The sequence below is a fragment of the Rhipicephalus sanguineus genome, chromosome 7, assembly GCF_013339695.2.
Source record: "Rhipicephalus sanguineus isolate Rsan-2018 chromosome 7, BIME_Rsan_1.4, whole genome shotgun sequence".
In the NCBI taxonomy this organism is placed as follows: domain Eukaryota; kingdom Metazoa; phylum Arthropoda; class Arachnida; order Ixodida; family Ixodidae; genus Rhipicephalus; species Rhipicephalus sanguineus.
Genome location: NC_051182.1, coordinates 145398421 through 145419624, shown reverse-complemented (window position 1 = coordinate 145419624; position 21204 = coordinate 145398421). Strand labels below are relative to the sequence as shown.

Here is a 21204-nt window from a genome sequence, read left to right as displayed (position 1 = left end):
GCTGTAGACTGCAAGACGCACCGGCTGAAACCAAGGAAACTGACCATTCCCACGGGCAAAACTGCTTGTGGACAAGCCGTATGAGAGAACCCCAACAGGTTGTCACTCTCGCTCAGTTGAGGACCCTCTCCTAATTAAAAAGGGACGCGGTCAATATATTTTTAGGGTGGAGTTTCTAACAATGAAACGTGCATGATTGGACCCATGTAGAGGTCTCTTTTCCCCCAGGACGAGAATGAGGGGACACGGAGGTCGATTTAAGCGCAGGATTTCGCCTTGCTAAGCAGTCTAGTTGCTGACCAACATGGTGTAGAAGGAGATCAAGAAGTATCCCTTAAGTGGTTGTGGCTCCGTATCGGCTGGCCACCTAAACTTAGCCATTCGTCTAGTTGTGACGCGAAATTAACGTCTGTAACGTAGGCATCGGTACTTGAATGTCGAGTAAGTTCAACCTGCCCGAGATCGGCTTCAAGCACTAGCCTACCGGAAACACCAGCGCTGCAACACCGCCGACATCGCAGTTGTGCCAGAACTCTCTCTGACTTCTTGCATCCGATCGTCGTGGACTCAACGCTGCCGGTCATCACAGGTATCCCTTCACCTGCTTATACCTTCGGACTTTCTCATCTGTAGTTTTATTGTTGGTTAGTTTTGTGTAGTTTGTAATACTTCTCTCTTGTAAGCTGATTTATTGATTTTATATGTATTTTGTTAGTTGGTATTAAGTGTTGTACTAGATTCCTCGTGCTGCAATATCACTAGAGTTTTGTTTTTCCCCACACACGTCTCTGATCTCTTCACTGTCTCTGCTTACGTACGGAACGACCTAACCTGCTGCCATTCCCGTCGCCGACTTCGCGCTGGCGACGCTAGAGTGGCAGCTTGTAACACATACATACCGTTTTTGTACCGTGGTTACATTGTGTTACTTCATCAGGAGCCGTTGGTCGCGGTGTCCCCGGCTTTGGTGGTGCTATTGTCCAAACTTATTTCTTGCTTTAACCAGAATTTGAGGTTGACATACCAATTTCTTTATTTGGGTACAAATAATTGAAAAGTACCATCGAATTATTACAAGTAAGCGATGTACTTGATTTATTCACAAAAATAAGCCAGTATAAATCTTTAAAAATGGCAGCCGTTCTACACGCAAACCCCCCCCGAAAAAAAATCCTGGGTACGGCCCTGGGCGCCGTGGAATGTCGCACGGAAAATTCCGCGGCTAATTGCAGACGCAGCCAGCCAGGCAGTGTGCCAGGACTAGAGTTCAATACTGTCTACCCTCGTTCCTCGCGAGAGCAAGAGATATAAAATAAAAAACAAGAACCACTGTCGGTTGTTAGGACAAACGATTAACTAGAAACCATAGATGTGGAGAGCTGTTGTTACACACCCCCTGGCTTTTCATCAATATACCGTGTCTGGAGTAAAAAGATAAGAGCTTCGTAACTAGGGTTTCTTGGTTGGGAAAAAACTTAGCAGGGGGGCCAACCTTACAACATTCGCAAATAATCCAGCAAATAAGGGCACTGTCCGTACCGAAAAAAAAAATACCGTCTTTTGACCGCTTTTATAGGTTTCCTCCGTATTCGAATCAAATGGCTAGCATTCCTAAATATTGTATATATTTTACGGTAATGTTATACTGTGAAGCCAATCATATCTATACTCGGCTACAAGTCAAGAGCAGTGCGGCTTTTCGCCGTCAAAGGACCACCTTGAGCCATAGTGTCGCTGCGTCAATGTGACTGTTAAAAATAAAGAAGTGGGGCATGGGCTTGGGGGGGGGGGGGGGGGGGAGCCGCGAGAGACGAAAAGGAAGTGGGGAGTGTTGCGATCGACCGCTTTGCGCCTACAGGCAGCGCTTGGACCCAAGCTTCTACGAGCGCATCCGTGCCGTAATATAGTTCCTCTGGAAGCCTTCATTTTGAGCGCAGATAAAATTTTAGTTCGTTTTTTTTTTATTTCCCCGTGAAAATACAACATGTGAAAGGAGTTTAATGGGCAGCTGGAGTAGTGAATTGCTGCTTTATTGCTGACGGTGAATTTCTGCTCTTCTGGGTTTTCCCTCAACCGCTTGATTCTGGTTTTGCACATTGCTGGCTCTCTTTTTGGCCATGGAGCCCGAGCAGGTGACATCAAAATGTACTTCATCGCTCCCGAATGAAGACTGCAGTTGTTTAATTACCATCCACGGCACGCCGATGGCAACGGCCATTTTGCATCGCACAGGGTACTGCATGAAGTGCCGATAAACGGTGCAAATACTCATATTCCAGTATGTGCATTGGCGGCTGTTTCCAGGCAGCGCCGAGCGCTTACAGCAGAAGAAACACCACGGCGATCGTTGTTACCAGACAGTGCCCACAACACAAAATCAAGGCTTTTAGTGTAATTCAAATTGTGATACGAATGACCGGCACTAAAGACAGCTTGCGAGAGTGCGATCTCACTGGCGATGCCGACAGATTGTCGTGAACAGAGGTGGCAGCCATTTTGGTTGAGGTCCATAAGCGCGGAAGAACATGCTTCTTGATTCCTCTCGTGACAGCGGCGCGAAGACGGTCGGCCACGATGACACAGCGACACCTTTGGCTGGAGGGGCCAACAAGTAAAAGGGACAAGGAGCCGCACAGGAAAGCCAACTTTCTCTAGTACTTTGCTGACATTTTTCTTTATGTTCACTAAAAAATATTGTTTTGAGTGTACGTTTTTTTTTCTATTTAGTGTGGCACATTTAAAAGAACAAAAGAAAAAAGGTGACTTGATTTGGAAAGTCTTTTAAAAAATATCAATGCAAGTTTACCAGTATATTTTCGAGGCTCTAGAGGACCTGAGCTTTCATTTGAAGAAAAAAAAAAAAAAAAGAAATCTAAGCCAGTTCCACCGCAAGTGATTTCTTTCCTCTTAAATAGAAAAAGTCTACGGTTTACTTTAAAGGGACCGACAACTGCCCTGCGTTAGTTGTATGCAACAAAGTGGCGCTGCCTTCGCTTGGCGTAATGATCCCATGCCGCGAAAAGCCATCCATGACACAGGCGCAGGCAACCTTGGTCGCAGGCGCGCACAACGCTGTACAAATACCGAGAACGTGTATAAAGCCACATCATCTCATTGTAACAGCTTGTAATTTTCAAAAATGGTTGGAAAGCTCAAAATAAAGGTGGTTAAGCATAGCTACAGTAACTCCTGCGAAAGCAGAACAACGACAGCTTTCACAAGGGCTAGCGGCATTGCTATCAATTCTCAGCGTTGCTGGAGCAAGCCTTCATGCGTGTTTGGAGCCTTTCAGATCGAAAAATACTGCTTATAAAATAACTGCGTGCTTTTAGGATAATCCACTGCAGCTACAAACGCTACGAAGGGTAAGCTTCCTGTCGCGCCGTAAAAAACTTGGTCGAGAAAAATCAGTTGTCGGTCCCTTTAACAATTAGATTTTAAAAACTATCCGGTTCTTGGCCAATCTCCCAGCGTGGGTGTGTGCCAAAGTTATAGGAACTACACTACACTACAGCACGCCGGCGTTGGTCCGATCTCGGTCCGACGGAGGGGCCGGTGTTCATGCCGACGTTCTGCCGTTGTATTTGCTGCTATGCAGCCAATACCGGGCCGCTGTAGATATGCCGACGAAAGGCCGTCGTATCGCCGACGTAGTTGCCAATGTACGTCCAGCATCAGGCCATTCCAGGGCCATATCTCAGCCAATCAAATGCCATTATTACGCCGATGTTCGCTGTACGACGAATATTGGCTACCGGTGGTTGGCCGATATGTAACCATTAGTAATAGGGATCTTTAGCTAGTGGCATTTTTTTTACCTGAAGACGATACAATCTGCCTCGAGGTCCTGGTCTTGCAGCTTAGCAGCCCTGTACGAGCTCTGTGGTGCAGTATATTTGGGGCAACAGAAAATTTCATGCTAGGCCGTGGATACTTGTTGCACCACGGTTGTAAAGCAATTACTCATTCTCATCTTTACAACTCATTCCCTTTTCCAAAAGTTGGGCATCAAACTAAATGAAGTTCAGTTCATGTACCTGCCACCCACCTCCCATTCTCCGTTTCGTGATAGTGAGTGCCTCTGGTGCTGTAACACCACATATAGAAAAAAAAATCTTTACTGAAATAAATGCTGAAAGCAAACGTCACACAGACACAATTGGTAAATAAGAATACTGAAACAGTTCAGAGCACTTCTTTTGAAACCAAAACCTGTGTCCATGGTAGGGATGTAGGCCCACTCTGCTAGATTTTGTTGGAGTGTGACAGGAAATCCATAAGTCTAGGAAATTACTCAGGTGGAACGATGGAAGGTAAAGCTTGCCCACTTGTAAACTACAGTGATCATGCTTCTAAACAAAGTCTGGCAAGCAGCATAAGCCAGTTGAGCAGTGCCTGGTGGCACCACCTATAGAATCTTCAGGCCATTTATTTTGTATTTTTTGTATTTGTTATATAAAAAAAATGCAGAAATATCTACAATATTTACACTAATTACAAATCAGGCCCATGGCAGGCGCAGGAGGAGCAGGCTGGCAGGAGGCGCGGAGGATGGCCACGGCAGGTGAAGGCCCCTACTGCAGTCACATGGCAGGTGGAGCCGAGGGGGGCACTTTGACGATGGCGGTGCCGCCAAAGCCCTGGTCACAGTGCCTGGGCAGGAAGCCAGCTACTGCGGGCAGCCGATGATCCCCGCATGGACGGCAAGGATCATCGGGCTGCTCCACAACAAATGCTTCCTTGAAGCGCCGCTTCCTGCCCCCACAGCGGTCACCAGACCCCGGCAGCCACCTCTTTATGAAGCTCTGCGCTTCTGAAATGTCGCAGCTGGCCTTTTTGCAGATGACATCTGCATACAAGAATATAAAGACTGTAGTACACACGAAGCACTACAGACACACAAGTACACACGCATAAAAAAATGACCAAGAAAGTCTTACCTGTTACCAATCTGCAGAGCCTCAGGTTTATGAAGGCTCGCTTTCCTTTCCTTCCATGAAGGCTGTAGAGCACTTGCACATCATGTGCCATCACAGCCTGCATGGCATTTGCCCCCACTTCTCGAAGGCCTTTGCCCCCGATCTGCAGGAGGTGCTTGCACTGTAAAAAAAATGCAAGAAGCAGACATGGGGTAAATTCAAACTGTACATCGCAATGTTTTCATGATAAAAATCTGCAAGGCGAGGTAATTGCCATAAAGGAGTGACTTTTGGAGATCATAACATTTCAATTTTTTTTATGGCAACTTCAACTCACTTGACATAAAATGTGTTGCCACATCAGCCCTCACAATAAGCAAGCTAAGAAGGTTACCAAGAGGGTGTTAGAACATTTCAGTGTCCTTCTCCGATATGCACGTGTGCTTCTCCTTCGCTGTTATGAAATTAAATACAAGACAGTCATAAACCCTTAGGAAATATTTATTCCAGCTATGAACTAGTATAATTACTCTCTGTGCTGCTTCAAGGCATGCCAGTACTTTTTCTTCAAGGTTGAAAATGTCTTCGGCTGAATGTTCACCTGAGAAAGCTACTACAGGTTAAAAACGATAATGTATGTGGACTTCGAAGAGAAGCTTGAACATGTTCTTAAGCAATGCATTGTGAGCAGAGTGGGACAAGATAAATGCACTTAAATTGGCACGTGATCAAGGCATATCAAGAGGCAATCTTAGAGCCACCAAATCTTCATCACAGATGAAATTGATACGAAAATAAATGTTGCATTAGACGACGGTGAATTCTATTTGTCTTTTTTTTTCTGTAATAGCCAACAAAGTGCCATGCGATATTTATAGCTTAAAAATCTGGTAACAATAAACAAAGGAACATTTATTTTTCTTAACCCAGTAAAATTGGGCAAGTGTTAGCTTAAAAAAAAACAGTAAAACAAAATCCGCTAGCACAAGACAGGGTGAACTGCATATCACAGCAGCGGCCTTTATCCCAGCAGTTGACATGAAATAGGACGATAAATGAACAAAATGAATGAGTGTTGGTTTTAAGCAGCCTTTTCCTAGTCACTGCCCGTGGAACACATGATGCTGTCTGCATCATCTGCTACTCCTCACATTTCACTTCGACTTCAGAGACCACAGTAAATGGTACAGTGGCTCATGCAAATTGCCTGACTAGTTTGTTTCCCGAGACACAGAATTTTGAAACAGCACTAAATTTCTGCATGTTACACAGGCTTATCAAAAATAAAGGAAGTACACACCAAAGCAGCAGCCACAGCCTCATTCTGCACAGCTGCCTCTGCTGCCTCCAGCTCTTGAATTGTCCCAGCAGGCAGCCGGGGCAAGTCAGCAGGGGGCTGTGCTGGCGGGGCGTGCTGAGGCACGGTACGGCTCCCATCGAGAGTCTCAGAGAGCTGCACTCTCTCAGACAAAAGCCGTAGCTCGTGCCTCATTTGTCGCATCTCCCGCAGTGTTTCCCTCTGTTGCTGCCGCAGGCCCAGCAGGCAGCCTCAGGATCCGCAACAAGAGAGCTGAAACATACAAGAGTACATACCGTATTTACTTGCATAATTTGGGCACCACTAATATTTAGCCAGCATCACTAGAAAAAAAAATTTGCTCGTGTATTTTGCACTCCCCAACCCGCCCAAGCCAGCTTGCCGGCACGCGCACAAAGAGACATTGGCACCTTTCAATGCTCTGCACAGGCGCACCCCTCACTGAGCAGGCGAGCGCATTCATACATAAAACAGGCTGTGAGTGCAAAGTCCCTTCTTCCGAGGACTTCCCCCAAACTACGGTCTCTAGAATATCGTACCAGAACACCCAAACCTGCTGACGGGTCATTGGAACTGCTCGAGCGTTTGCCTCATTCTATCTTCTCATCTCTTCCACCGCGAGAATGCACGCATGCTCGCGACACTTCATGGACTATTTTCTGCATCGTAGGCGTGCGAGGGCCTGTCACGTTAACTATTCCCCTCGTTCTCAGCGTCCACACTGCAAGGCATGCTTGGTTGATTTCAGAAGTTTCGGTTTCACCATCCATCCATCACGTTTTTACTGTTCCCTTGCAATGGGCTACAATAATTATATATAAGGCGGAATTCAAGCTCGCTGTTATAAAGTTTACCAAAGAAAACTGGAACCGTGGCACCGTCAAGCAGTTCAGCGTGTTTCAAAGTGTGACGTTCGGTATGGGAGAAAGCAGAAAAGTGCCTTGAAGGAGACCTAGTATCAAAGCTTGGGCGTGTTGGTTAGACATCAGAGGGAACACAGCGCAAAATAGGACGAGGACAAGCAAGGGCGATGAACCCACAGTGCTGTGTGTGCGTCGACCTTCCTTGTCCCAGTCTTCTTTTGCGCTGTGTTCCCTCTGATGAAGACCTTTTCAATTATGTGCGAATACTTAGGTCCTCTGGTATCACAGTGTCGTGGGACCTGGCAAGCATTGCCGAGAAGAGGTTCAAAGAAAATGGGGCGAATTCGAATGCACTCAGCAGAACAGAGGGCAAAGCGCTTTGGGAGAGCGGTGACAGCGGCCGCAAGGATGATTCCGACTCAACCTGAAATGGCTACAACAGCTACGACGCCACCCATTCCATCCGTGCGGTCGGTACTAACGAAGAAACGCGGCAACCACAAGACATTGGGGATGGCGAAAAAGGCCACAATTATTCGCCAATTCGAAGGCGGCCGACCTCAATACGATGTTGTTTGGGATCTTTCGCCGAGTTGGGCGATGATGAGATTGTCTGTCGGGTCCCTGAATCAGCATAGGTGAACAGTGACTCCGATGAAGCGCAGGCCGTGGCAGTGCTACAACTTGCGTTTATGGCCAAACACCGGCAGAAATACAGGCCGACTTGGTCGTCTGTGATTGTGCTTGTGTGCAGCCTTTTATTCGGACTCTCGATTATTCGTACTTTTCGGCGGTTCCCGCCGAGTCCGAATAAACGGTCGGCAACTGTAAAAGACAAGAATTGCCCCCTGGTGTATTTCTCTTACGAAGGGGTTCAACTGTAATACCTCTGTCACACGGTCACCACCGAACTCCATTTCACTCCGTTCGGCAGTTAACTCCCTCATGGAGCATTACGAGAATGGAGTTGTGGCCGTGCTACACGGCTCGGTGCAAGCTTTCGACGGTTGCCGCATGGGGCAGAAACAGCGCTACTGCGCTGGTGGAAACGTCCAATTTTTTGCCTGTGCAGTCGCCTTTAAAGCAACAAAAACATGTTTTTGTGTGTTGATGAAGTGCTCGGAATCATTATTGCTGTCACAGTGCTTGTGCGTGCGCCTCACATGTGCAGATACAAATATGGTGCGACGCTTCACAGCGGCGGCTTGGCGAGGCATTGGTGTGGAGAGTACAAGCGCTGATGCGCGAAAAAATACAACTAAAACTTACATTACGGGGCGTGAAATGCTACGCAAAAAAGAGCATAGTTCTTAAAATTATAATTGAGCTCATTAGGACGATTTTGCTAGTGCGGTTTTCAGCGTAGCAGTAGCTGGCTGGGAACGAGAGTACTCCGTCGAGTCGAAATGGTCATTACCGAACTTCCTCCACCAAAAGCTCCATTTAACTTCCTCAGCGAAATGGTGACTGTGTGACATGAACCCCATCTCCCTCGAGGAAAAGACAAGGGAGTTAAACGGAGTTCACGGGTGCCCGTGTGACAGGGGTATAATACCGTCTTGGCTGGTTATCTCGCAACCAACTACAGCAGGGACAATACTAACAGTTCCAATGCATAGCAGCAGTATACAACTTGATGGTGCTTAGTGTACAGTTAACAAGTTAAACATGTCACCGCCCATGAAAATATTTATTTTCAACTTGCCCGCATAAGATATTACCATGCAAATAATAAATGGCTCGCAATGAATTTTTGCAGTCCTTATCCTATCCAAATGCACCCAAGGGCAGCATTTCAAGAATAGGACCAGATGTCAACAAACTTGTCTAGAATGCTAGAGCAACGCACTCGGAGCTGCATGGGCAATATTTAAGAGAACAGACTTTTGGGAGTTGCTTTGTTACGTTCAATGAAGCAATAGCGCTGATAAGACAGGGACCACAGAAAGCGGACAGGACATGAGCGCATGTCCTGTCCTCTTTCTGTGGTACCTGTCTTAGCACTATGGCTTCATTGAAAGGGCAATATTTACTTACAAAATGTGGTTTGAGATGGGCCACTTCATAGACTGTGGGGTCCCCAATCACGCAGCCTGCCTCGATTCTCTCCTTGTTTATCATCATGGCTACAACTACTGCCTTGGCCATCAGAAGCGCTGTCGGTGGTGTAGCGCAGCCGGAAAGAAAACGAAAGGAATGAAAACACGCCTTGGTCGGCATCTGATGCAAGCCATGATGATGACATTGCAGACTGAAGACAACCTTGCAGCATTTCATGCATAGGGCACTGAGCCTAGTTACTCTGCATTTTTTTTTCTGTGGCACAACATCCCCTACAGAGCTTCTGAATGCTAAAACAGTGTTATAGCCACGGGGATAAACAAGGAGAGAAAATTCAAGGCAGGTGCACCAATAGGGACTGTGCAGGCTGAAATATGGCACATGCATAGTGTATCAATGATAGGAGACTCACGCGTGGCTTCCTCCGAACCTTCACGTTCCTGTGGCTCCTCATTCTTCACGTGCCTGGGAGAGGACAGTACAGCTAGAGAAAAATAGCAGCAATCCAGTGTTAATGGCATGTTAGCAAGACAACAAAACTAAGATGGGTTGCACACCCATCTATATAATAGACACACTTAATTTTTACACTGCATCCATTTCATACAGCTACAGACATGCTGCATTCTTATGATGCAACATATACACACCGGCCCTGGTCCCACTGGCTTAAAGAGTAAGCATTGTAGGCTGCTTAAATGACACCTACAGAAAAAAATTACTTGAACATGGCCATGCGCAATGTACTTTTATTTGAACCTCATAAAACCTTTGTGGTGATGGAGTACGAACAGAACAGGTCATGCTTCCAGGTGCAAGAGACCTTGGCAGCTCTCATAAAGTAAAAAAAAAAAACAGTATGCTGTGTGTGTGTGTGTAAACAGGTCATGCTTGCAGGCGGAGAGACCTTGGCAGCTCTGATAAAGTACAAAATAAGCAATATGCTGTGTGTGTGTGTGTACACAAGGAGCTTCCAGTCTTCACACGCAGTTTCTTAATGGGACTGACTACCAATTTTTCTGTTACCTGTGTTCTTTAGCGCAATGAAAGCTTGCTGGCCAATGTGTGTAATCACGGAATAGTTACATGGAAAATGCAGTAAAACATTTATAATAAATTTTTCTATCTGTGGAATATAAAGCTATGTACACGAAACACGTGCTGCTAACAGTGGGAGGTGAGAGCAAGAGTGGTTCGCGCTTGTGCGCGGCGGTAGGGTGGTTAGAATGGGGAGGTGTGAAAAGCGGCCGCTGAAGCCGGTCCCCAAAGATCGCCAATGCCGCTTGGGGTGCTGCACGCACAGGCGCGGGTACCGTTGTGCAGGCGACATATGAGTGAGCATGCGCTGCTCTCCGCAAAGATTGCGCTCACGCTATGTGGCGGTCACCCATTTGCTGTAAAAACTTTTCGATTGAGCATATGGCAGTACATGGCACCTAAGCCAATTGACAGTCATATTCTCGCCTCTGAAAACCATTCTCTAAAAGGCCTACACGCGAGACCCAACGCCAACTTTTGTAGACTTAATGATATTGCGGTTATTCGCGGCAGAGCTGCAGGTGTGTTAAAAGACGTTAAATCACTGCAAGGCTTAATAGTAATTTGAACGTGCTAAATTCCTTTAACCACCAGCAGAAACTTTGGTACAAGAGCTTCATTTTGCTGTTCTGAACGATCTTGTGCAACTCGCAGCTTGAATTCTTCACTTAGCGTTCAATCATCGGTTTCCAAATGCAGCAGTTTTTGCGGCCCACAGTTGCTCATTAACTTATATGAGTCATGTATTAAGAGCGCAACAACATGTCCCCAGCAGCAGACATTGAGCAGACAGCTTTTACACAAACACAACTTTACTGTCATGCATGCCAAGATGTTCATGCACTACAGCACTCATAGATCTCATGTTTGGTTCATGCCTCTCAAAAAAAAAAAAAAAAAAAAAAGTGCACCCGAGTGAGGAACAATATCGCACCACACTTTTGGCGCATTTTCTTTAAAACAAGCAGTTATTGTATGCGCTACCAAAAAGACGTAACTAAATGCGTTACTCGCTACGCTAACAAAAACAGAAACGCATTACCACCCGACGTTACCCACAAAAAAGTATCGCATTACCCTTGGAAGAAAGGTAGCGCAGGTTACTTCTGCTATTACTCCAAGATCAGAACTTTGAATCAGTGCGCCCACGCTGCGGGAACCAGAATAACAATTTAATAAATCTCTTATTTATATTTCACATAAAGCCTCTAACCAAAACGACTATTTTAAGTGAATTACTCATATAACTAGAAAACTTTGCACAAGACACCGGATCTATAATATAGTAGCCTAATGTTTACATTAGAGTTGCGTCTGATGGCTTATAACGTTGTGGCAGATGGTAAATCAATTTCTCAATGTCACGGCAAACAGAAAATGAGATTTCATGATCAACACTCCCCGAAAACAATATACATCACTTATCTCTTAACAAACTTTTAAGTAATTCTGACGGTGGGCATCTACTGGCGCACAAAACATATGTGCAGATCATGTACGAATAAAGAAATCCCGAAATTATCTAGTCTCGCGGAAAACAATATTTGCAGCATAAATTATTTTTGCCCGTTTAACCTACCAAAGTGCCGCGAAAATTGCGAGCGTTTATGCGAAGGCGTTCAAGGTGAGCCTCGCTTGCCCCGGCATTCAACAACCAGTAACGTATGTATACCTGCAGTAAGCAGCAGGTAGAAGCAAATTTTATTTTGAAACCAGAACTGATAAACAGCATTACCGTATTGCAGGGACAACTTGCTGAACACTAAAATTTAGTAGAACTTAAGCAGCGGCTTTATTTCTAAATGGTAACGAGCACTTACTAAATTACCGAAAAGAAAAAGTGATGCGCCACGGTGTTACTTGTAACGCCTTACCGCCAGCACTGAAAACAAGACAGGTGTTCTTGCACTCATCACAATTATTACAAAGTACAAGCTTTCCTGCAACATAGCTGAGGCATCAAGTGTTGAACCAAGGTACAATGCACCAACGCTGGGTATTCTTTTTTGTCGTTGAAATTTTCCGGCATTCTAGAGACCCGGCCTTTCAGAGCGCAAGCACCAGCTGATGACATACTTGTAAAGTAGCGACTGCTTGTGAAGAGAATCACAGCGCACTTGGCTGAAAACCCGGCGAAGTGCGCCATTCACTATCCGCGCCGTACCCGTGCCTCTGCCATCAGCGCCCCTAGTGGCATTGGCGCGTCGAGGTACCCTCTCCGGCAAGCGAAAAGCACCACGCTCGTCACACCTCCCCCTTCTAGCCACCCTAGCGGTGGTTTTCTGCGCATGCTGCACACACTGCATGCATGCACCACAGCTGAACATGTTCAATTAGTTGCCACAAAATCAGCACCGCTTCTCTGCGTGCTAATTTTTGTACCTCATATGTAGCACAGAACACAGCAGGGATAGAAACAACATACGCACTATAATTTTTAACACTAATTATGGTACGCATGAAAGCATCAGGCCATGTATAGCAAACTTAACAACTTCATCATCCACCTTCAAAGATCTTCCGTTAGGCTGCACCACGTACCGGTTTTTTGTGGCTTTTAAATGAAATTTGAAAGAATAACTACTCAGGTTGCGAAGAGAATGTTTGAATCTGTCGCTATTATTCAGGATCTTTTCATTTCCACCAGGATTTAATCACATGTGCTGGCTGGTGTCGGTCCCTTTAACTCAATCCTCCAAGCACAATACACCTGACTCTTAGCACTGCCCACTGTTTTATTTATTGCTGATTAGACGAGAGCCTGCACATAGGCTGCAGTACAGTGTGATGCCCGACCAGCATGCTCATTTGGAGCACTAGATCTATGTTGGAAGCACCAACAGCAATTTTGCTTCTGCATAGGTCCTCTTCTTGCCTAAGCTCACATTAGTTTTCACCTACTCGGATAGTGCCTTTCATGTCTCAGCGAAATTGTAAAACCGTGGTATTAATTCTGCAATTAACACCAACTTTCCACTACCTGTGAGTAAGTTTTTTGCACCGACCAAGGCATGCAGGCAATAGCAACTTTAACTATCCCAATTGTAGGAATGCATATTATGGCAAACGGTTAATCCAGTTCACTGGTGCTAAAATATGGAATGCAATTTCACTTGAAATTAAACTTGCACGCAACTTCAATTTGACTTGTAAAATGCATTTTGTAAATCATTCATGTTCTTAACTAAAGTTAAAAGCTCATGTCCACACTTATTTGCAATTTCACTTTCCCGACACTTGTCGGCACGCGGGCCGGACGGAATTACGTACGCTGCGCTCCGCCTTCTTGATACAGAAGCACGACAGATCCTGTTGTCTTACTACAACATTTCCTGGAAGTAAAAAAATGTTCCAGATAACTGGAAGTGCAGCCGCATAATTGCACTGCTTATACCAGGGAAGTGCCCTAATAAACTTTCATCCTACCGGCTGAGCGACTTAGGCAGCTGCATTGGCAAAGTCATGGAAAGAATGGTCTTGTCAAGATTAGAGTGGCACTTAGTAATAATTGCTTTTCCAAATTCATGAATGGCTTTAGGAGAGGCCGATCAACCATTGACAGTGTTGTCAACTTGGTCTCCGATGTCGAACAGGAAAGATGTCGACGCACATATTAAGAAAAAAGAAACAAATGACTTGCACATATGCATTGGTGTGCATAGCACACACTAGCAAGTTTCCAGCCACTTGTGAAATCGAGGTACCAACTGCATTTTTGAAAACAGCAATTTTAAGTACTTCAACATCGTTTTTCAGCTTGAGGACCTTTCGCAAACCCCAATAACACAGGTGTTGTTCACTGAGGCAGCTTGAAGAACTATTTTATGAATTACTTACGAGGTTCAGGCAATTCCACCGGAGGTGACGAACGGCCCTCCTCTTCATAGTGGCCTTCATTGTCTAAAAAGAATGTTTATGCATGTACATTCATTTTAAATCACTTTTAGATTGACGATTTGGATTTGCAAGGTAGAAGTGAATGCATGAAACAGAAAGTGAATTGTTTCAAGGTTGCATGAGGTGGCAAAGCAAGCTTGTACAGTATCCTTGGAAAGATACTGCAGTAAAGCAAGCCCCATTTTGGTTTATGGACTCAATGTGCACTACCACATTTTGGGGCATTGAGGAGAACTGGAGGCTACCATACGGTGACACAGGGTCAAATTAGTCTGGAAATTTAGGCACTGTGTTATTCATGGACACTATGTGTTGCATACACTTCAGCCTGCCATTTAGATCCGAATGGTGTCTTCACATTATCCTCCTGGTTGGCCCAAATGGCAAAGTAGTCACCATATAAATGTAACTCTTCCAAAATTGTTTTACCTGCTTCGACAGGCATTGTAAGCAGGCATCAGCTTGCAATATTATGCAAGCAAAGAATGAATGTAAGGAATTACCCGACTGCTCCGTTGTGTCGACGGATGAGGAACACTGTACACTAGTGGCACGTCGTTCAGCCTTTTCAAAAGTGCCTGTGAACAAAACATAAATTTCAAAGCAAATAATATTAGAGGCACCATGGGATCAAGCAACCCACAAAGAGTGCAGGCCCCATTCTCTGAAAGACTGTCCCAAGAAATAAATTTGCAACCGCTAGTAATTATTGATAGCAAAGTGGCGTAGCTATGATAAGAAATTGCAGAATGACACCAAAGCATCAGTTTCAAATGTTTCTATATGCTTTAAAAGTTATCAGTCATTCATATTGCTAGCAGTCACTGTCATGACACATAGGACTATTATGGTGCAGCACATATCTTAATATGTGGTTCTACAGTTCCCACTAACTTGAGAAATTTATGGCAACATTCAAGTCGGTAAAAGTGTGCGAACCTACTGACAAACTGCTTCAACTGCACATAAATATTTCATTTCGATCCCCATTTTGTCATTTGTCATAAATAGGCAGATTGAGTGGTCCAATGAAAAAGTGAGCTGTTAAGGAAACACCTAACGGTTTTGACAATTTGGCACAAATTTACTGAGCTGGTACTGCATGTCCTCAGGATCATTAGCAGACCAGCCTCAGCTCTCAGCATGAAGTCTACGTTATCATATGGCTTTATGTATGAGAAACGCCGCAGATTGTACAAGCACTCTTTCAAACCACCACAGTCATCCATTTTAGAATAACAGAGAGCTGAACTAGTTGGTACGTATTCATTCTAAAAAGACAGGGCAGGCAAACACTAACAAAAGAAAGAAGTCAGGACACCACAAATGCCACAAAGGCATTTGTGGTTTCCTGACTGTGGAGTTTGTTGTGTACAGACTTTTTTCTTGTGTCCGTGTTTGCACACCCTGTCTTTTTAGAATGACTGCATCCATGATTCACGTCGTCACACAGATCTGAATCCAGTCAGATCGTCTTACAAATGTCAAGGGTATATTGTGCAACCTACTCTGAATAATTATTGTTTAGAGCAGGGGTCGGCAACCTTTTGAGGCGGAGGGCGAAGTTGCATGTAGCTGACACAGTTGCGGGCCCGCACGGCTAACATAAAGGGGGGAGGCAGACTAAGTGAAAAAATTCAACGAATTGACAATAATGTTGAAAACAGTATTAAAATTCATACTTATTTTCAGTGCGAATATTGTTAGGTTGAAAACAAATATAGGTTACAAGAGCAAACGCCATTTTAGGTCAAAACTGTAATGTCAGCCTTCAGATAGGAAACGAAACAGGAAAAAAGAGAGGGGTTTGACATCACGCTGGGGGCCGCATAACACTGCCTCACGGGCCGCAGGTTGCCGACCCCTGGTTTAGAATAATTAATTGCGACACTTTATAATTTGTATGATGAGAAACAGGAAGAGAAGAACCATTCCTCAACTTCTGGTAGACAGGGAGTGCAATGTCTATGTTGACATGAGCTGTGAAACCAATGTAGATCTCAATTTTTCTTCACTATGCACCATGGATCATACTAGACGGCAAGCTGGGCTAATTGGTTGGGATTCATTTTAACTTGGTTACAGCGCAGCTCAAGACAAGGACAACAGAAAGGAAACAAACAACACAGCGCCATGTTGTTCAGCATAGCAGTTTTTGTAACTACTACACCTTTACCTACATTCGGCTTGTGTACTTCACAAGGACACCTTCTACGCCCACCGTGAAGGAGTGTGCATTGGCTCATGCCTAGCTCCGGTTCTTAGTGACCTTTTACACACACAGTATAACAGAAGTGTCATGGCTAACCTTCAGCAGAAAAGCCCAGTTAAGGTCGACGACTTTTAGTTTTTTACACAATTGATCAAACTAACCCTCAACAAACCACTGGTGAAATATTTTACGTATTTCGGCATGAAATGGAGCAACTGGAATCAACATCAGAGTTTACTTCTGACAAGCCACGATTCCTAGACCTTGAAATGAATTTTGTGTCTGACCATGTCTGTTGGCGGTACAAGCCATGGTCAAAGGAAAGCTTTCTTCCTTTCACGTCTGCGCATTCTAAATTAGTCAAGCAAAGCATCGCTCATTCCTGCCTAAAGGCAGCTTTAGCTCCCTCTTGTCACCACCAGGTTGATAGCAGTTTTATGCAACAAGTGCACACTCTTCAACAAGCTGGTTTCCATAAGCCTCTGCTAACTTTCATTGCCAAGACTCTCCTAACAACACTAAGTATGCCCAATAAGAGACAAAGCAACAGCCAACTTACCAAGCCTCTTTCTAGCAAGGCTGTTATTCCCTATGTACATGAGGTTTTGCACAGGCTAAAGAAGATTGCAAGCAAAATAGGTGTAAGAGTTGTATTCTGCGCACGCGGCAAACTTGCTAGGCTGTGCCGCAGGGTTAACAGTGAAGGACCTAAGAAACAAGCAGGTGCTAAGAAAAACACTATGCACTATGTTGAATGTGTTTCAGGGATTGTGTACAAGATACCATTTACTAGTGAGCGCTGCTACGTCGGCCAAACAGGCCGATGCATAAATGATAGGTTGAGGGAGCATGCTTACTCTCTAAAAGGCTCTGTCCCCAGCCACTTGGCTGACCACTGTAAAAATTGTGGTTGTCAGCCAATTCTTGACAAGTGTGTGGTCATGGGGCACTATAACGAGCAGTGCAAATGCGAGATTAGCGAAGCCTTCCACATTTAACACAACGATGTTTCTTGTGTTAGCGTACCCTCGTTTCCTCTCGCGACAATATCGTTTCACGGCTGTGAAATTATATATCTGGGGTCCACTGACGTGACAATGCCTCGATAATGTTTGCTGTATGGCCTTCTTCACATGCACGCGCATTTCCGCTTATGTTTCATGGTTCTGCACAGATACCTGTTTCCTATATATTGCAGTTGTTTTGCAATAAACTTTGGTTGTTAGTTGAGCCCCGTGTATGTGTCCTTTTCTCGTCCCATCTTTAGCGCTGTTTTATTCTTCGTCTACTAAGCTAAGACGTTATCTGCCCGTGCAAGGCAACTAATGAGAAGTTGCTACAGCATATTGGCACAATGTGCTCTCACTCTCTGATCAACACCAGGAGCAACGCATTTTCAGCCGCAACTTCACCTCCATAATATCAACGCAATTCCCATATTAACGCTTATCAGTGTTCATGGTAAAGAGCTCAAGCTTGTCTGCATACTTCTTGGCACTTGCATAATGTAGGCATACTGGAGAGAAAAATGCAAGCGGCCTGCAGTTGTGATCATTGCAACCCCATGGTGGCATAAGCTTAAGGCTCAGCCACGCGCCGGCAATGGCTATTGGAGGCACAGTGATCACCAGCTCAAATCCATTTGCTCGGTGTAACTGAGAAAGCAAAGCAGCGCCATAGTCCCTCCATACTTTCTACTGGTCATAAAACTTCTCAGTCCCTCTATGAGAGCGCTTTGTGTGCTGCCGAATAAGAGACACGGCGCCACCGGTGCTAAGGAGGCGCTCGTCTGAGCCAGCAAGGCAATAGCGTGGTGTCGCGGTGTCTCGGCTTCGTTCACGTCGTGTTTTATCGTGAGCGTGCGGTGCTGTCTGTGCCTGTTCCCATTTTCGAACGCGACAAATAGCTAGTGGCAGCTTGACAAACCATGCCGAAGACATGCTGTGTGCCGTGCTGTCACTCTGGCTACAGAGGAGTCGTAAAAAAAGTGTTATTCGTGTTTCCCAGTGACCCTGAAAGCCAAGATATGTGGAAACAGGCGATGCCATGTCAAGAAATGGGTACATTCTTGTTTAGCTCACCGCACGTTCGCATCTGCGAAATATATTTCGATGAGGAAGAGCTGGGCAGCCTTACTTGTTTCTCTCTGGTTTGCTCTTTCTTGTTCTCTTCAGTTTCTTTCTGTATTTTTACTCTTTGTTTCTATTTTTTCTTCCCTTTTTTCCCCTTTCTTCCTCTTTTTTTCTATTTTTCGTTTGCCACCTTTTGTAATTTTCATACATGGTTTGTGTTGTCGTGTTTCCCTAGCCAGTGTTCAATGTTCATCCTTAATATCATCGTCAAGGCACTTGAAGAACAAGAGGAAGAGGACTTCTCTTTGGTGTGAGCATGTGCTCAATATGCTACAGTTGGCTATGCTATAGGTAGATTTGCGTGCGTTAGGCCAAGCAACGATGACGCATACGACAGCCTGGCCCCCTGAAGTGCTCTACAGTAAAAAAATAAAAGATAGGAAGGGATTGAGATAAAGTGGCATGCCTACCTAATTGGGCGTGTAAAGGGGAAACAACAATAAAACAAAGAAACTAAGGGACGAGGAAGGTGGCACACCCTCTATGTGGGGCTTTTCTTGCGTGAAAAGTTTTTTTTTTGTTTTTTTTTTTATAATCAGTCTCACGTGCCCAAAGTTAACACAAAAAGATTGACAGCTTTACTTACTGCATCGTGCCATAATGGTGACTGGGTACATGCCCCACTCTGCCGATGGTGCCACCAGGTCACGAGTTAGTTCATGAACTCGCACACTTCTCATTTTGGGAGGCCAAAAGCAGAAATTGCAGTCCTCGGTCAGCCACGTAAGTGGTACAACCGCAACTTTGTTCCGTTCTTCTGGAAACTTCACAACAGCGTAGAGCTTTGGCATTCTGTGGACAAAGAGGTCTAGTTGGTGGCCTAAATATTGTGTAAATTTTGTTCATTCAGTCATAATGAACTACACGTCAAGTCCAGAACAGCTCTGATTAAAAAAGCCAGTCAGGCTCCAAAATTCAAGCAAAAGTCCAATGTTTTCCGACAATGAGAAGAGGGCTATGTTATAACCACATGAAGGCAACATACACTGGAAAAATTGTAGCCTATAATTTACATGCAGAAATAAGAAAAAGGGAAATTAATTTGAACAGAGTGCTGTAAACAAAAAAAAAACTTATCTTCCACATTATGCTACAAAGCTTTATAATACTGCTGCAAAATATGCCTAATGCAAATAATGATGTAGTGGTATAATTATAGATAATGAATAAAACTGCATACTGATGAAATATGACAGTGCTGTCTGCATAAATAGAACCCATTTTTCACGAACATAATGCAGCAGGCAGCCTGCTTGCACCTTGCCTAGTATACCAACATATCCATACAAAGTACTACCACATGCAACAAGGATCCATGCTGTGCCTAATAGCCACACGGACAATGTGGTACAGTGCAATAATTGGTAGTCTTCGATGTGCAGTGAATATGTGGAAGCTATGCAAAACGGTATAATTGGTGCCACAGGTTCTCTGCTAATTAGATGCACCATTTAACTCATACTTTTTGATCAACTGTGCATTGTTAAAGTTTACCTCGCAAGGACGTGAAATTGGCATGCTTCTTGAAGTACGATACACATGCGGCTTGTCTCACTTTGAAGTGAAATGCTAAGGCAGCAGCACAATGATGATGATGCCACATGACAAAGGAATGAGTGCTGGCTTATTGGTGGTAAATTATCACTTATATGTACAAACAATAAATTTCGTGAGCAAAGAAAAAGTGAAGAAGCACAGCAAAAAAGGGATATGGTTCTACCTGTGGATATGCTTCATTTATCATGCCATATAGTGAAATTTCCTTTGGTAAAACTGCCCACAAAAGAAAAGTTTCTGTCCAATAGAGCAATTAAAAGGAGAAGTTTCAAAGACTTTTTTGCAATTTTTAAGCTTCATGCAGTGTTCTGTCCCAATATGTTGCTCACAGTGGTTGCATTTTGAAAAGGGCACACATTCACAGACCCAATGGACAGAGGATAAGAGCATTCAAAGGGCACATTCTATATTGTACCTATGCCCTTCAAGAACTTCCTTACTGGGGCAATGGCCTGTTTGACTCATTTTTATTGTATTTATACCGCATGTATTCATTCATTGTGTTCATCTGAGAAACTGTACAAACGTGAAAAACAACCATCTCGACGCTATTGATATTTGTAAATCATGTGGTTTGCATTGTATTTATAATATTTCTTTTTTTCCTAAATGCCCGAATTATCATCTTTACGTTTTCGCATTGTAATGATAGTATTATTTTTTCAATTACTGTATGCCTGAATTGTGACTGTATCTTTCACTTCTGATTAATCCCCCCCTACGTAATACCCTCCGGGCCCTTAGGGTATCCAAGTAAATAAATAAATGCACACCCTTTTAAAACGGAGGATAGAATGTATTAAGTACCACGCTGTTGCAGCATCTGAAGAACCCATGATGATGTGTTGCTGACCAAACCTGGAACTGTAGTACCACCATTGTTAACCCGCTGACAGACTAGCAAGAAGATTTGGGACTGAAATGATGGCACCTATACCTGCCCTTCAGCAAATTTCCTAAATACAGCAGAGGTAATGCAGCCATGTGTGGGCAGACTTTTTCCCTCTTGCACAGTTTGCCACCATTCTTTATGAACTAAAGGAGGTGATTCACAACAAATTCCCAGCACAAAAAGGTCGAAGGATGACCAAAACAAATAAATCTTTGAACCTAATCAATCCGTCACATGCATAACTACAGGCATGAAGCTGGGGGAACACATGGCCAGGGCAGTGGAGACAGAGCTTTAGTCACAAATGCACACTTT

The 21204-nt window shown here is 44.4% G+C and overlaps 1 protein-coding gene across 1 annotated transcript in view; it reads right to left on the bottom strand.

The window, feature by feature from the left end:
- Positions 1 to 4435: 4435 nt before the first annotated feature.
- LOC119400173 (uncharacterized) overlaps positions 4436 to 21204 on the bottom strand; it is a 49812-nt gene continuing 33043 nt past the window's right edge. The window contains 8 exon segments of the mRNA XM_037667162.2: positions 4436 to 4849; positions 4941 to 5100; positions 6220 to 6371; positions 6373 to 6489; positions 9574 to 9645; positions 14037 to 14099; positions 14600 to 14674; positions 19027 to 19232. Coding sequence (XP_037523090.2) covers positions 4584 to 4849; positions 4941 to 5100; positions 6220 to 6371; positions 6373 to 6489; positions 9574 to 9645; positions 14037 to 14099; positions 14600 to 14674; positions 19027 to 19232 — 1111 coding nt within the window. The 3' untranslated portion in view covers positions 4436 to 4583.